We start from the raw sequence: 14,617 nt of genomic DNA, 5'->3' as shown, positions 1-14,617 counted from the left end.
CCGAATATTGCAACCCCTTTACCTGCGACTCCTTACTTACTAACCAGAAATCAGCCAATGACAAGAACCGGTAACAGTTGAACCAAGATAATAATCTTAATAATTAATATGATCACCTTCTTAATAGTATTTAGTATAAAAAACTCACTGTTCAGTGATGTTTTGGAATATTGTGTGATTTTGAATTCGTAATTATATTTGTTCGGGACATTACAGAAGGACTTGATTTAATGTTGTCCGAAGAGTCCTAACTCTCCTCGCGTCCTAACTTCCTGAGATGGCGTGTCTCATATAATATGCTCCCTAAGAAAAGGAAGAGAGAAAGCCCGTAAAATGACCAATATATTTTTCATAGATGCAATATTCTGAAGGAATTGTCACTTTAATATAGAAAATATTAGGAATGAGAAATCATCTTTACATTTGACAGGTAACATGTCAGCTTTACTTAGGACAGGAAGTCAAAATGCAAACTAAAATCACCATTTTTGGAGGCCGCTTTTGTCTGAATATAACTGTTTTGATACTGGTCTTATCTTTTTTAGATGCAGAGATTATTATACTCACTACTATATTATAAGTTTAAGTCTCAACCCCCCCCCCCCTCTCCTCCCACAAACGAGTGATTGGCCCTTGACACTTATGAGCAGTGTTGTTTGTACTAAATCTTCAATATATTTCACATTCTCTGTACGGGTATATGCCTCACAGAATGGCTAGCCTCACAGAATGGCCAAATTTGTAAATGTTTTTGTAACTAATTTTTTGTATAAGACTGGTAGGTTTTGTGGATACCATATGAAACAAAAGTCTTCTGGCAAAACTTCCTGTGGTGAAATCATTAACTAGGACTACATTTTCTGGCATAAATATTACTGTTTATGTAGAAATTTTGAGCACTGAAAATTTGTTTTCAAATTTTTGAACTAAGTTTGCATTTTGGTGAGAACTTCTGGCACCAGTATGACAGAAGATGTTTAAAGAATAGTATTCATCAAACAAAACGAACATTGTTCAATATAGGAAGAAAAAAACGCTAAAATGGCTACACGCCTTAAAAAATGGCCAAAATATGCCTCAAAAAATGGCCAAAATTTAAAACTCCTTTTATTGATGTAGACATGTTAGTTTTGATGGTCTAAAGTATTCACAAGCTATTTATCATACAATAACACCCCAGATGGAGTGTTTTTACAGCCGAATGAAGGTTATAAATCATGAAATCAGGGAATATGAACAAAATGGCCATTTTTGGTGTAGGAAATTATGCCCTTTTTGTTCAGTTCTAAGAAATTTCACCTATATGGGGGTGTTAACAAGGCATATTTATACCTTATATTTATATACTGAAACTCTGGAGGGACCTATTTCGTTACACGAAATGGATGCTATTGTGAACAAGTTAACAAACAATAAATCCCCAGGTTGGGACGGGTTATCTGCTGAATTTTATAAAACCTTTTGGTTGGATATCAGGCAGATCATTTACGACTGCTATCTAGAATCTATTGACAGTGGATGCCTGTCGCCTTCGCAGAGAATAGGTATTCTTACTCTTATTCCCAAGCCTAAAAGCCCAGTGGAACTTAACTACATAAAAAATTGGAGACCTATTACTCTGCTTAACATTGACTATAAAATCTTCACACATATAGCTAAGAATAGGATTATGAAAGCTATCCCCAGCATAATCAGCAAAACCCAGTCAGGCTTTCAAGCAGGCAGGAGTACAGCAGATAATCTTATTCTCATGTCAATGGTTCTGGAATCATTTAACAACGACTCGGAACAAGAGGGTCTCCTTTTACAGATTGATTTTGAAAAATGTTTTGACTCGGTAGAACATAACTTTGTCTTCAGTACGCTTGAAAAATTAGGTTTCAGTGATTATATTATTAAGTTGATTAAAGTGGCTTTTCAAGCGTGCTTTAGCTACGCAAATATTAATGGGTTTTTAAGCGCACCTATTTATCTCCTCAGAGGTCTTCATCAGGGTAGCCCACTCTCTCCTATTCTATTTCTACTTGTGGCTCAAACTTTCTCGAATAAACTTCAGATCAACCCTAATATCAGGGGTATTAACATATCGGGTGTGGAAATTCTACAGAGTCTCTTTGCAGACGACACTGATCTGTTTCTGAAAGCTTCAATAGAGAGTGTAGAGGCAGTTATGGTAGAACTCAGAACGTTTGCTCAGTGCTCGGGGTGTAAAGCTAACATCGACAAAACTAGATGTATTCCTTTAGGTCGTGCTCGCCTTAATACAACTCTTCTAGCGTCCCTTCAAATGAACTACGGCAATGATTTTTTAACAAATAACTTTACGGCTTTGGGTATAGTTTATAGGAATGATTGCTCACTTATGGATATAGTCAACAGTAATTATAATGATAAATTGATTAAGGTTCGGTCTTGGATTAACAGGTGGAACAAGAGGGATCTGACGGTAATGGGTAAATGTACAGTTATCAAAACTCTCCTCTTTTCCCAATTAACATACCTGGTTCCTCCTCTCCCCAGACCAGATGCTTCCTTTATCAGAACTTTTGACACGATTATATTCCATTTTCTTTGGGGTTGCAAACGGGATAAAATAAAACGTGAAATCATAACCCGAAACAAGGAACATGGAGGCCTGGGACTATTTTATTTATCCGATTTTATTATAGGTCTTAAAACTAGTCTTATTTCAAAGCTACTAAATGATTCCTTTCACCACACTTGGAAAGATATTATGATAATGCAACTGAAATTTCCCGAGCATATCACCATCTCTGTAGAAAACGGTCTCGCAAATATCAACTGTAATTTTACACAGGACGTACTTGATTGCTACACTGAGTGGAAGATTAGTTCGGCTAATGCAGCCTTGGGTTCTATAGATCACTGTGTGTGGTCCAACCCAGCAATAACTGACATCGGGTCCAAACTTTGGAACAATCATCTTATTGATAGGGGAATATTTTACATCTCAGATTTCCTTTCTATAGACCAAAGTACACTCCTTAACTACGATATGTTCATGAACAAGTGGGAGCTGTCTCCGAATACGATTTCCAAAATTGATTACTGTAACATTATCATGGGGATACGGAGATATAACTGTCCCACGATTAACTCAAGGAATATCGAATTTGTTGACCCGAATATAAAACTTCAATTTTTACATTCTGCAACTGGGCAGGTGAAGGGAAGCAAAATTCGGGATAAAATGTACGATTCTATTTGCCCAAACGAGCTGTCTCCTTTACGTCAGTGGGTTATCGACTTGAACAGTCATTCCATCGACTGGGCAGTCGTTCTAAGCAACCTGTTTTTCTTAGTATCTAAAAACTTTAAGTTGATTCAATTTCAGTACAAACTTTTAATGAGGATCACAACTTGTAGATACATGAGACATAAGATGAAAATTGTTACAGATACTCCCATGTGTAGCCTGTGTAAAACATATTTAGAAACTATTCCTCATATTTACCTCCATTGTATTCACACAAATAGCTTCATCACAATACTTGAAGACTTTATTAAAAGGAAAATCGATAGAAATTACGAAGATCCTACTAAAATTAATTTTATAATCTGTAATCACACTTCACAAATTATAAATTATTTTAATATCGTTGCCAAATGGTACATTAGCAAAAAATTTCAGGCAGGAGACTTGCCGATCTGGCAGGGGTATATCAAACTTCTTAAGCTATCACTTCAAGGAGATAAAATAGGTCACAGAAGTTCTATTGTGTCGATCTTGGCCGATTAGGGTAATATGTCCACTCCATTTTTATTGCTGTCTAAGTTATTTAATTTTTATCAGTTATTGTTACAATCTTGCAGTACTACTAGTAGCTGTCTTTTTGTAGTACATGCCCTGCTTCCTTCCTTTCCTAAATTTCTTACAAGCTCCTCCAGCCTCCTCTCTTACACCCTTTTCACTCACTTCATTTCACTCATTCACTTTAGATTTTATTACCACAGTATCTGCCAAAACCAACATGGCCTAAGTAGAAAGGGGCCTTGACGTTGTTTCCCGCTTGGCCCTGCATCCCAAGCTGACGGTTGGCCTCCACTCTAAAGAAACTTACCTTCAGTGGAGGCCGATGGTCAACAATTAGCGATGTAAGAGCTTGGCGAGTACAAATCCTGACCTCCTTTTACACCTTTGGGACGACTTTCGCAAATGCGAGAGGAATGACCCCGAGGAGGGCTCCATTGGTTTTAGTAGGTTGCATATTTATAATAAAAAAAATAAAAAAATAAAAAATAAAAAAATAAAAAAAAAAATAAAAAAAAAAAAAAAAAAGGCATATTTATACCAGCAGCATGCCTGAAACAAGAGCCAAAGGTTTTTAAAAAATAAAATTTTCTCGTTTTCATTTTTTTTGCCATTTTGTGAGGCATTTTTTTTTGTTTGTGAAATAATTTTTCACAGCTCAGTTTTTTCGTGAGTTTTAGGTTATTACCCCATTCCTTAATAGGTTTTCTAACAACGTGTGGTGATAGAAATTTAAAAAGTATCTCCATCAAAAAATTATAGAAATTCAGATTTGGCCATTCTGTGAGGCATGTTTTTTTCGAGGAAGATTTTCCGGCCAATTTTTCTCAAAGAAAAAATGGTTATGAGATTAAATCAACCCCCGGGAAGAAAAATATGAGTGTCAACTTAGCTTCTTATGAGATAAAAACTGGAATAAAGTGTGTTTTGTGATTTTGAGAGACCTTTATTTTTTTTGGCCATTCTGTGAGGCATATACCCGTATATCTAACTTTAATCTTATCAACGTATTAAACTGGAACTAGAACCAACTTAACTGATGTTTATTAGTGCTGATAATGGGCGACAGTACTTCATCTCTTATAATTGAAAGCGAATATTGCTCTTATAATATTAACTGAAAACTATAATTATCTGACTGAGTGAGAATTCACTCCTGAAGTACTGATCCCTCTTTCTGTATCATACGTTTGAAGTGACAATATCCGGGATGATAAACACTTGCTAGTCAACCGTCCAGGAAGCAAATCTGACAGAAAATGGATACTTTCTCAGAAATTTGCTTCCTGAGAAGGTAGAGTCCCACATGTGACTACAAAATTAATCAAACTTAATGTTTCAGTGTCTCGATAAAAACCAGTTTTTCACTCACTGGCGCGTTTTTCATTCATATATCAGTTATTTTAGCAATGCTGCTCATTATTTTTAATGTTAATCAGTTTCTTCTCGCGAAATATTGAGATAGCTCGAAGGAGCTTGTGAAATTGATTGGAGCTACGTTTGTTGAGCTGGATAGTGGATAGCCATGATACCTAAATCCAGCAGTATTTTAGGATGCGCTAAAAAACTGTATTTTCTATAAATAACTCAAAATCTGAGCAATATAAACCCCATATTGCTTCATAGCTTGTATATAACTATATAAATATGGCCATTACAGTCAATTTGAGTAAAAAAGTCCCTACAACCTTTAGGAGCCGAGGTATAAAAATCATATATTTGCGCCAAAGGGTAATTAAAAAATTTTGCTCTCTTGATTGGAGCTACTGATAGAAGTTGACTAGTGACTACCTAAATGATTTTAGCCCGGAATGTCACGAAAACTATCTGTCAAATATTGTGCGTACTCGAACCATCAGACCATCAAACAGGTTAGATCAATTTCCCGTCGTAAAGATCTAATAAAATTAAACTCTCTAAATTCTAACTGGTCTCGCCTAAATTCACAACTAGGCAGTTATTCGCATTACATAAGGTCGAAAGATTTTGATCTACGATAAAGGAATGTTGGGGATGTTAGGAATGTTAGGAATGTTCTATGATTCTCAAATGAATGACAACACCATGTCGCAGGCAAAGTAGAATACCCATAACTTGTCTCATGTACCTGTCCTAATAAACCATAACTTGTCCTAATAAACCATAACTTGTCTCATGTACCTGTCCTAATAAACCTTAACGTTTGAAACTGATTTTTATGGCAGTTGTTGTCAGGAGATGAGCTATATTAGGATATAAGAGCGTATAACTGCGTGGCATGCCACTGATAGGTGTCGTCTACCGTCTGAAGTTATCAGGAATATATTTGAAACTTGGGATGTTCCCGGCATTTTACCACTTTACGGCTGATATAGAACCTGGTTAGTGGTTAATATTTTGATCTGATAATACCATTTCCTCAACTTATTAGCGTACTACTGTTCTAACTTTACTTCCACTTCCACTAACATAAGATATGTTAGAGATAAACTACTGTCTACTCTAGCAACCCAAGGTTAAGGTCTGCAGATTTTATATTATTTATTCAGGTACCACGAGTCCAGAAGTTGTTGAAAGTTCATAAATAATATATCCAGGCTTAAGTAGCTGAAATAAGAAAAGAAGGCGATAAAAAGCAACAATCAGTTAAAACTAGTTTCAAATGTTACCTACAAAGGGTGGAAAGTACCGTCTCGGACCAACCCCGCTCCTCTGCAGCAGTCCACTGTGTAAGTACCCGTCTCCAGAACCAGAACATTCCACCAATGCTGATCAGGATCAGGATTGGAGCCTGGCAGGTAGTCAGGTGTCTTTATATGACCTTTCACCTGGATATTGAACATCAGTAAGAATATGTAGGGCAAGATATGCAAATTATCACCATCATATTATCCTATCTTTGAATTTGGCTTTTTAAATTGATAGCAAACTGCTATAAGAGCCTGAGGTAACATTTGTCACTTTATAGTTGCGATCGCACTTTATTGCATCAGCACTTTATTACGACAACACTTCATTACGACAGCACTAAGTTGCTACAAAGATTTCTTTAACGAACCATGTGACTGTTGATGTAGCACTGGTCACACATAGCAGCGAAGAGAGCAGCGTAGCCCTCATCCTCTGCTACACCTCTACTCAGGACACTCTCCGGCTGTTGGGACCCTCCCTTCTGCCACTTAATATTACTCGTGATCCACCTGGTTAATACATCGAGATTGTTATATGTTATATTATAATTATATACATTATCAGGCTTGTCCGCCGCCGCCGAACGCCGCCGCCGCCGGGTGATTTTGCCACGCCGAACGCCGCCGATACACCCCGGCGTACATCGGCGTACGGCGTGCATTTTCTGACTTCAAAATAATTCTGTCTTCATTTGAAGATATCAGTGTTACTGATAGCGATTAGCGGCTAGGGGCAACACACACATGATACACACCTTTAGCTAACTTAACAATATTGATTATCAAAAGAACTGAGCAGATACCTTGTACCTACTCATAAGTTTGACTGAAGAAGAAATTTTACAATTCGAACTTTTTAGATTTTGGGCCGATAGGCAAAAAACTTTCCCAATACTCTCAAACATAGTAAGAAAAGTGCATTGTATACCTGCCAGTAGTGCGGAAATTGAAAGAACCTGGTCGGCTGCAGGTTTAATTCTTTCTAGTCAGCGATCTAGGATGAATGTTAAGAATTTCAAATATACACTGTTTTGTTCTAAAAACTATGATTTTGTTTCCAACAAAAAATATTGAGAGATCCATTGATTTCAGCAATAATTTATTGTTTATGTATTTTACCTTAAATAAAATAATTGTATCAATTTGTCTCAACTTTTATTTGATAGCAGATAATACCATAACAATATACCAACATCATTTGTCGAAGTTAAGTCTAAATTACCCTAATTAAGTACATGATCATATTCATATTTCATAGACCTCAATTTAGTTGGCCTTGATTTCACGGCTCACGCCGGCGTACGCCGCCGCCGCCGGTGTAATTTTAGTGAAACGCCGCCGCCGATCCATTTAGCCACGGCGGACAAGCCTGTACATTATGTATTTTATATTGTTATATAATGTCACCTGCTATCATGATAAAAAGTCGCATTTTGTGTTTATTAGATTTGCGAGTGAAGCTTAGGTAGGCTGTTATTTTGCGTAGCATGATATTGATATGATCTTTGCACAAGCGTCGGAGTAGCAAATTAGTAGAGTTGATATCTAGATATACATATATATATCTTCGAGATAGACATATCTTTAAGTTCACCTGGGTCACAATCTTATGAATGGTTATAACTTCATAACTTACGAACCAAACAAATTAACCAACTTAAAATTTGACTAGACGGGTTAGAGAGTAGCACTGGGCCCGCCCACTAAGCCACTACTGGCGAGAATTCACTGACTAAGATTGATGGCTAAGACTTCTGGGACATCAATTTGGATAAATAAGGTAATGATATATTAATCCACAGTATCGGTGAAGTCATCTTTTAGATATCATGATGGATTCTAGAAGATGATATTATTTCAGGAGGACGCTGCTTTAGAGATGATGACCTGTTCATAATTTATATAATCCACGGGTTCCTTTAAAAGTTTAAACAATAATACTTAGTAGGTAGATACGTACAGCTGAATTCTACAGAACGGTGGTCATATCTGGGCAACACTAGTTTACAACTCGTGACGGAGTGGAAATTGAATTCTGATCTAATTCCGCGAATGGTAATACTGGTAATGGTTTTGTTCGAGGTAAGCCAATAGCAATCACCACAAAAGCACTATTCCGCAAAGCTGATCTACTAGGTTGATATTCCGTCATTAAATAATTATATCATGATATATTGGCTTAGGTAAAGTGATTGAGCACCAATGCTTAATTATTTTGTCGGACCCTAAATCGTATTTATTCGTAATCCAATTAAGCCACGAGTGTTCGGAGAGTAATATTGCCGCTTTAACAAAAGCTTGGCCTGTTTACTGTGCATGAGGAGACCGTTAAACATGCATTATATAAAGGGAGTTTGCCTTCAGTGGAATCTGATCGATAAAGGAAATCTAATCAAGGATCAAATTTGAACGTGTCAACCCCCCATATAAGTTGCTTCGTCTTTGCCGAAACGACTTGCAGTCGACATATTAATCTTAACATTCTGTCATTTCTGTTTTACTCGCGTCTAATGGGCATTATTCGTGTGATAATACCTGCGAAGAAACTTCAACCACCATAAGGTGCTGTTACCATGGTTACTTGCGCGGTTAAGATTTTAACTTCCACTCAGATATTGAAGCTCCCGATTGGTTACCTTATGAATCACACAGTTAACCGAAGTAACATCCTTATCAGAAGTTTTTATTTTGTCAATAATGATTGATATAACCCTTTCCCTATTAAACAATAATCTGGCAATATCATTTGGAAGATAAGTTCACCCAACTGCTTGGTAAAATTTGATTTCATTGGTTTTCTCAGAAAACTTTTCTGTTAACATCTTCAGTTCGATGTTTTCTTTTGTTTAAAGAGGGTGGATGACAAATTCAGGATCACAGCGACTCGTCATAATTTACCAATTGAATTTAAGTCCAATACACAATTAGGCTCCTTCTCTAGAGCCGGTCTTTTATCGGTCATTTAATGGTCATGTACCTACTGGTAATTTACTTCCAAGTACGCTCGCTTGCTTTCACTTCTATAAGACTAGAAGAAGGCTCCAATAGAGAACATTTACATAGTTTAACCAGTTTTTAAATTGTGTTACAGACTACAACTATAATGCGTTTCATTCATATACATTTATATCTAACTTACTCTTATTTATTAATTTTAAACTTGTTTTTGTAGTTTGCATATTATGAAAACTCTGTAATGCTCTACTTGAGATCAGGATGTACCTTCTCCAAACAAACTAGTTCCGCATTCCTTTAAATATCACACCTCCGTCCTCCGACCAGTGCTCCATTTTTACCGATCGGCACACTAAAAAAGGGTGTATTGACGTTGAGCCATTCAAAAGCAAGATTTACTAGCACAAAGTTATGTTGATATTTAGCAAACTCAAAGCGTGTTTGCTGCTCAATATTCCAAACCCGTCAAAATGCATTCAATTCTGTTATATTATTCATGATTAATTGTCCTTCAGAACTTCAAGGGTTTAACTTCCATGATTTGTCTTGAAGTTATTCCTTATACATACGTATAACTAATAAAACATCGCAATATTACTCGAACACAGCCGAGTAGCAGCTATCTAATGTAAAGCAGTAAAGTACTTCATCGGAATATCTTATTTAGTTATCCGACAACGCTATAGTCTAGACTGTGACTATACTGATCCGCCGTTTTAGAATTAGATTTTTCACCCTGATTTTTTTGTGAAACTTGGTTTCGAGATAGCAGCTGACCAACAAACTAGGACCGGTGACCGAACTTTTGAGGGGGTCCCGGACCCCAACCATCAAACGGTGCCCGCGGGGCAGCCACACCCATATTTGACCCAAATTAGGCCCAATTTAGCCAAATACCCTGAACATGCCCAAAATCCAGATTTTAGGTGCTCTACTTGTAGCTAGTGGTCCCTTGAACTCGTATATGAATTTTCATCAAGATTGGACAAAAAATGACTGAGTTATAAGCCAAAACCCATATGACCATATTTGATTTCGCTCAAAACAATAGAACTCAATAGGGTTTCAATATTTTTACATGAAATTTTCAGAATCAACGTAGAATCGCATTTCGACCTTGGTTTTGGGACAGAATTTTGAGTTAGGCATCTAAAAAAATTTGGCGGCCAAATTCTGAATTTCGCATTGCAAAATTTGGAAATTGGCCGCCAAATTGTGAGCAAGATAGATTGGGATAAGAACTAGTTGCTGAACCAAAATTAACCAGACCAAAATTTAACAGAAAAGTCCGAATTGAACTTCAAACCAGTTTTTTTTTCTCATTTTCTTAGTTAGTTGCTAAAAAGGTAGGTGAGGTGTAAAAAGTCTGGAATTTAATTGTCAAGAGTATAATTTCTTCCCTGCATGATTATTTATGAAAGATAAGACTATCCATTCTCCAGAAGATACCCCTGCAACGTAGTAGCAAGAGTATTATTATTAGGGGTAGGAGCATTATTGGACCGACATTCTAAATAGAGTCATCAAAGCAGGCAAAGAGTGATCATCAATCGTCTAATCCCTTGTAGTGGACCGACCGACATAATATGGCTTCTTGAAGTTAATGTTATAAACAGGCTGGATTCCTGTTAAAACATTGTCTGGTTCTACGGGCCAGTCCCCAATCAATTGCATACCTAATCATGCTGTTTCAATTCTTTATCATCGCCTCCTTTGTCCAAACTCCCTAGCCCACAATTTAGTGCCGAGTTTACCTCTGGTTAAATTTCCAATCAATATCATCGTAAGCACTCAAACTTTCTGGTAACACCTGTTCTCCCTTCTCCACTGAAACTTTATTCTCCTATCTAACCCATGATCCACGTATTTATCATAATCTCCAAAATATAAAGTAATAAGTGGCAATGAGAGTGGTCTTGAGTTGACGTGTTTACTAAACGACTTGTCAGGGTTGTTATCATCTTCAACCAATAGGGAGATGAGCACTGTGCAACCTATTTACTTTACAGACTTCAGTCAAGTCAAACCGTACTTCTTTTTGACAGCTTATATTCATGATGACTGAGTCAGCTTAACGAATGATGATATGAAACTTTCATCCGCAATATGGGCGGTTTATAAGTTGAAGTATGAAGTGGTACTTAAAATACGATAATACCTTGGCTGTTGAGCCCGAACACGAAACTAAGCCAAGGTATTATTTGTTACAATATTTTCCGGGAATTTTTCCCCCGAAAAGTCGTGGACACTGGTAACCGATAATTTCACGCAAGGGTTGTCAGACTCCGAGTCACCTCAGACTGGCTGGCAGGAAGTTTCAAAACAAATAATTTAATCCGTTTAATCCGTTTAATTCGTTTAATCCGTTTAATCACATTACACATCTTCCAATACCTTCACACTATTTGCAAATCAAACACCAGTGCTTGTCCTATGTGCGGCGACGGAGAGGAAACTGTCTCACACTTCCTTGGACAGTGTCCGGCTATTGCCCAAATTAGAGGTCAATATTTCCAGGACTACTACCTCTCTGTCAATGATATATTCGACAATCAACACATCACCACGATTGTCAATTTCGTAAACCGCACCAAACGCTTAAACATGTCGGAAGAGCTGGATCAGACTGGGGTGACTTAGTTTGCTGTCTCGTCTCTTATTTATACTCTTTCAAACCCAGCTGGCATTAAAGCGTATTACTTTGAATCATGTCACTCTATACACCATCCTCCACCAGTCACTTTGATTTTACCGGCAACCCTTCACAGGGTTGCCACACCCCAGAGGTAGGCAGAGCATCCCAATGCTATCCTTTCGTGGGCCATTTTGGCCCAGCCTCTCTTTAAAAAATAAATAAAAAACATCTTCCAATAAATACTATTACTGGTGGGATTATTTCTTCCGAATATGATCGAGGACTGTCAAGTGTCAACTAACACGTCGCAAAAATATGGTGCGACAAGGCATTTTTAAGATGTCACTCATACCACCAACCTATACTTTCACTATGTTTGACCGTTTACAAATGATATCATTGCTGCACATAACACATGATCACTGATCAGGCATAATAATGTGTCATCTTCATCATATTAGTCTAGTCTCAAAGTCGCATCTCTCGCAAAAAGTAAATCATCTTTAGCTTCTCAGACGTTGTATAAGTTGATCGGGAGTAGTATTTTTAATATCCAACCGAGATCTAGTAAATAGTCGGGGAACAGCATCGACTCCTAGACGTCGTACCACGTAACGATTCTAAAAAACGCGTGAGAGCCGGCACAAATATAAGCTGCTAAGTTTTAGAGAATCTTGAGAATTAGTGTTTTAACGCTTGGAGATTGTGGTATCTTAGTTATCTTATAGTTTACTATTTAGTTAAGAATGTTAAAAGCTTATTGTCTGCAAATCGTCTGATATTTTTGATATTTCGCATAGATCTTCATAAAGGTTTTAAATACGGGTAAAAATTGTGAACATATTTTATTATTCCAGTGACTTTCCTGGTACTATTTTAACAAATGTATGATATTAAATAACTACACATAGTATATTATTTTCTTAAATATTCATTTAATAATACAAAATTATACATTTGCTATCATCAAATAAAACAAAAATTAGGAACCGACGATTTCTGCCGAACCTGAACCGAACTATAAATGACGTGTTCTGCACTCTGCAGTATAGCAAGAGGATTTTATTGCCGAGAAAACCATTTTACTGAATTGATGAACAAATTCAGCTGCGTCTCAGTCAATTATTTTACGAACCCGAACTGACTCTAAACGTTCAAAACCGGCCGAAACCCGAAATTTCGGTCGTTTTCCAATAAGGATGATGTTCAATTTCATTTTTTTCGAATGAACTTTAATAATTGTTTCGTGTTATATCTTTATATGTATTTTAAATTGTTTATGCATCAAGTCGAATCGTACAATTTCATTATACTGACCCCCTCCCCCTCCCTTCCTCCCGTAGTTTCGTTTGGATGTTTGTTAAAATAAATACCTGAAGATGGCACGAGCCAGCAGAGTGCCAGTTAGACCACATTTCAAACAATCAGTCAGATGTTGAAGGGTTTGTGTAGTGGATGTCGGGCAGGTATCTGCCACCTGGTCAGCTACCATCCATTCTTCCATCGGGGGGCTATTGCTGAAATATTAAATCATAGTCAGTTACCATAGTTACTATAGTCTGTTACCAGGGGGCTGGCTATAGCTGAAATATCAGAACATATGATATGATAGTTAGTGACCAAGTTATTGGAGATGGAACCAGTTCACTAGTAACCTCACTAGGTGTTCATGATAAATAACAGTCTGTGAAAGTGTTAGCAGTCAAATAATTCAATTTAGTTTAATAGTTAACAGCAGCCTATATTGGGAGCTCCAATTTTTTTGTACGCGGCAAATATATTGGAAGTTGGTTTCAGGTTGTTACGATGAAGTCCGCTTTGCAGACTGAAACTTAGCACTGTATAATTGTAATTCAGTATAAAAATGTGATACGGATTACGGGCTGATCAGCTCTTGTGATAAAGAGCCACGCGTGATAATGACCGAACATGTGAAGAACCGTGTTCAATGAGTTCACTGTTGACTTTGGTAAGGCTTTCTCTCCCTCTGAAGGACCTATGAGACTATCACTAAGGCTATTCAGGAACGATCTGAAGCAGATTTTCAGACTCAACAAGGAACACAAGTGGGTCTCAGATAAACATCTCATTTTGAAAAGTAGCACTTACAATTTGTAACACCCTTGTAGCACTAACAACCTAACTTCTCCAGGAATCAACCAGTTCACAGCCTTAACAGTTGCTGAGAAACAATAGCACCTCGGACTGAACATCTCCCTCTCTGCCCCGGTCCCTGAAGAAGAACTTGTCCTGTCTTCTGTCCCTGCTGCGTCCACCAAGGACTGGAGGAACGAAGGTAAAGTTGCAGCAGTTAAGCACCAGGGTAAGTGTGGATCTTGCTGGGCTGTCTCTGCTGTCGCAGCTGTTGAGACCAACTATGCTATCAAGACCGTAAATATGAAGCAGTCCGCTGAGCAGGAATACCTCGACTGTAGTCCTATAGCAACAGACCTATAGCAACAGACACGGATACCAGGGAAGATTATACTTCGACGCTTGGGCCTACCTCTCCAATACTGGACGTCTTGCAAATCAGGCTACTGCACCCTCTGCCTTAGCTTTCACAGCAGAGTTCAAAACGGACTC

General features: G+C 37.5%; 1 protein-coding gene across 1 annotated transcript in view; it reads right to left on the bottom strand.

Annotated features, from left to right (window-relative positions):
- LOC134817057 (uncharacterized) overlaps positions 1–14,617 on the bottom strand; it is a 46,176-nt gene that overhangs the window by 24,418 nt on the left and 7,141 nt on the right. The window contains exons 4-6 of the mRNA XM_063826146.1: positions 13,405–13,548; positions 6,810–6,951; positions 6,425–6,579 (exon numbers count right to left, since the gene is read on the bottom strand). Of these exons, the coding sequence (XP_063682216.1) occupies positions 6,425–6,579; positions 6,810–6,951; positions 13,405–13,548 (441 nt within the window). The remainder of the gene's footprint in view (positions 1–6,424; positions 6,580–6,809; positions 6,952–13,404; positions 13,549–14,617) is intronic.

This window comes from Bolinopsis microptera, chromosome 6 (assembly GCF_026151205.1).
Source record: "Bolinopsis microptera isolate Bmic1 chromosome 6, MBARI_Bmic_1.0, whole genome shotgun sequence".
NCBI classification, from domain to species: domain Eukaryota; kingdom Metazoa; phylum Ctenophora; class Tentaculata; order Lobata; family Bolinopsidae; genus Bolinopsis; species Bolinopsis microptera.
This window is presented reverse-complemented; position numbering and strand designations above follow the sequence as displayed.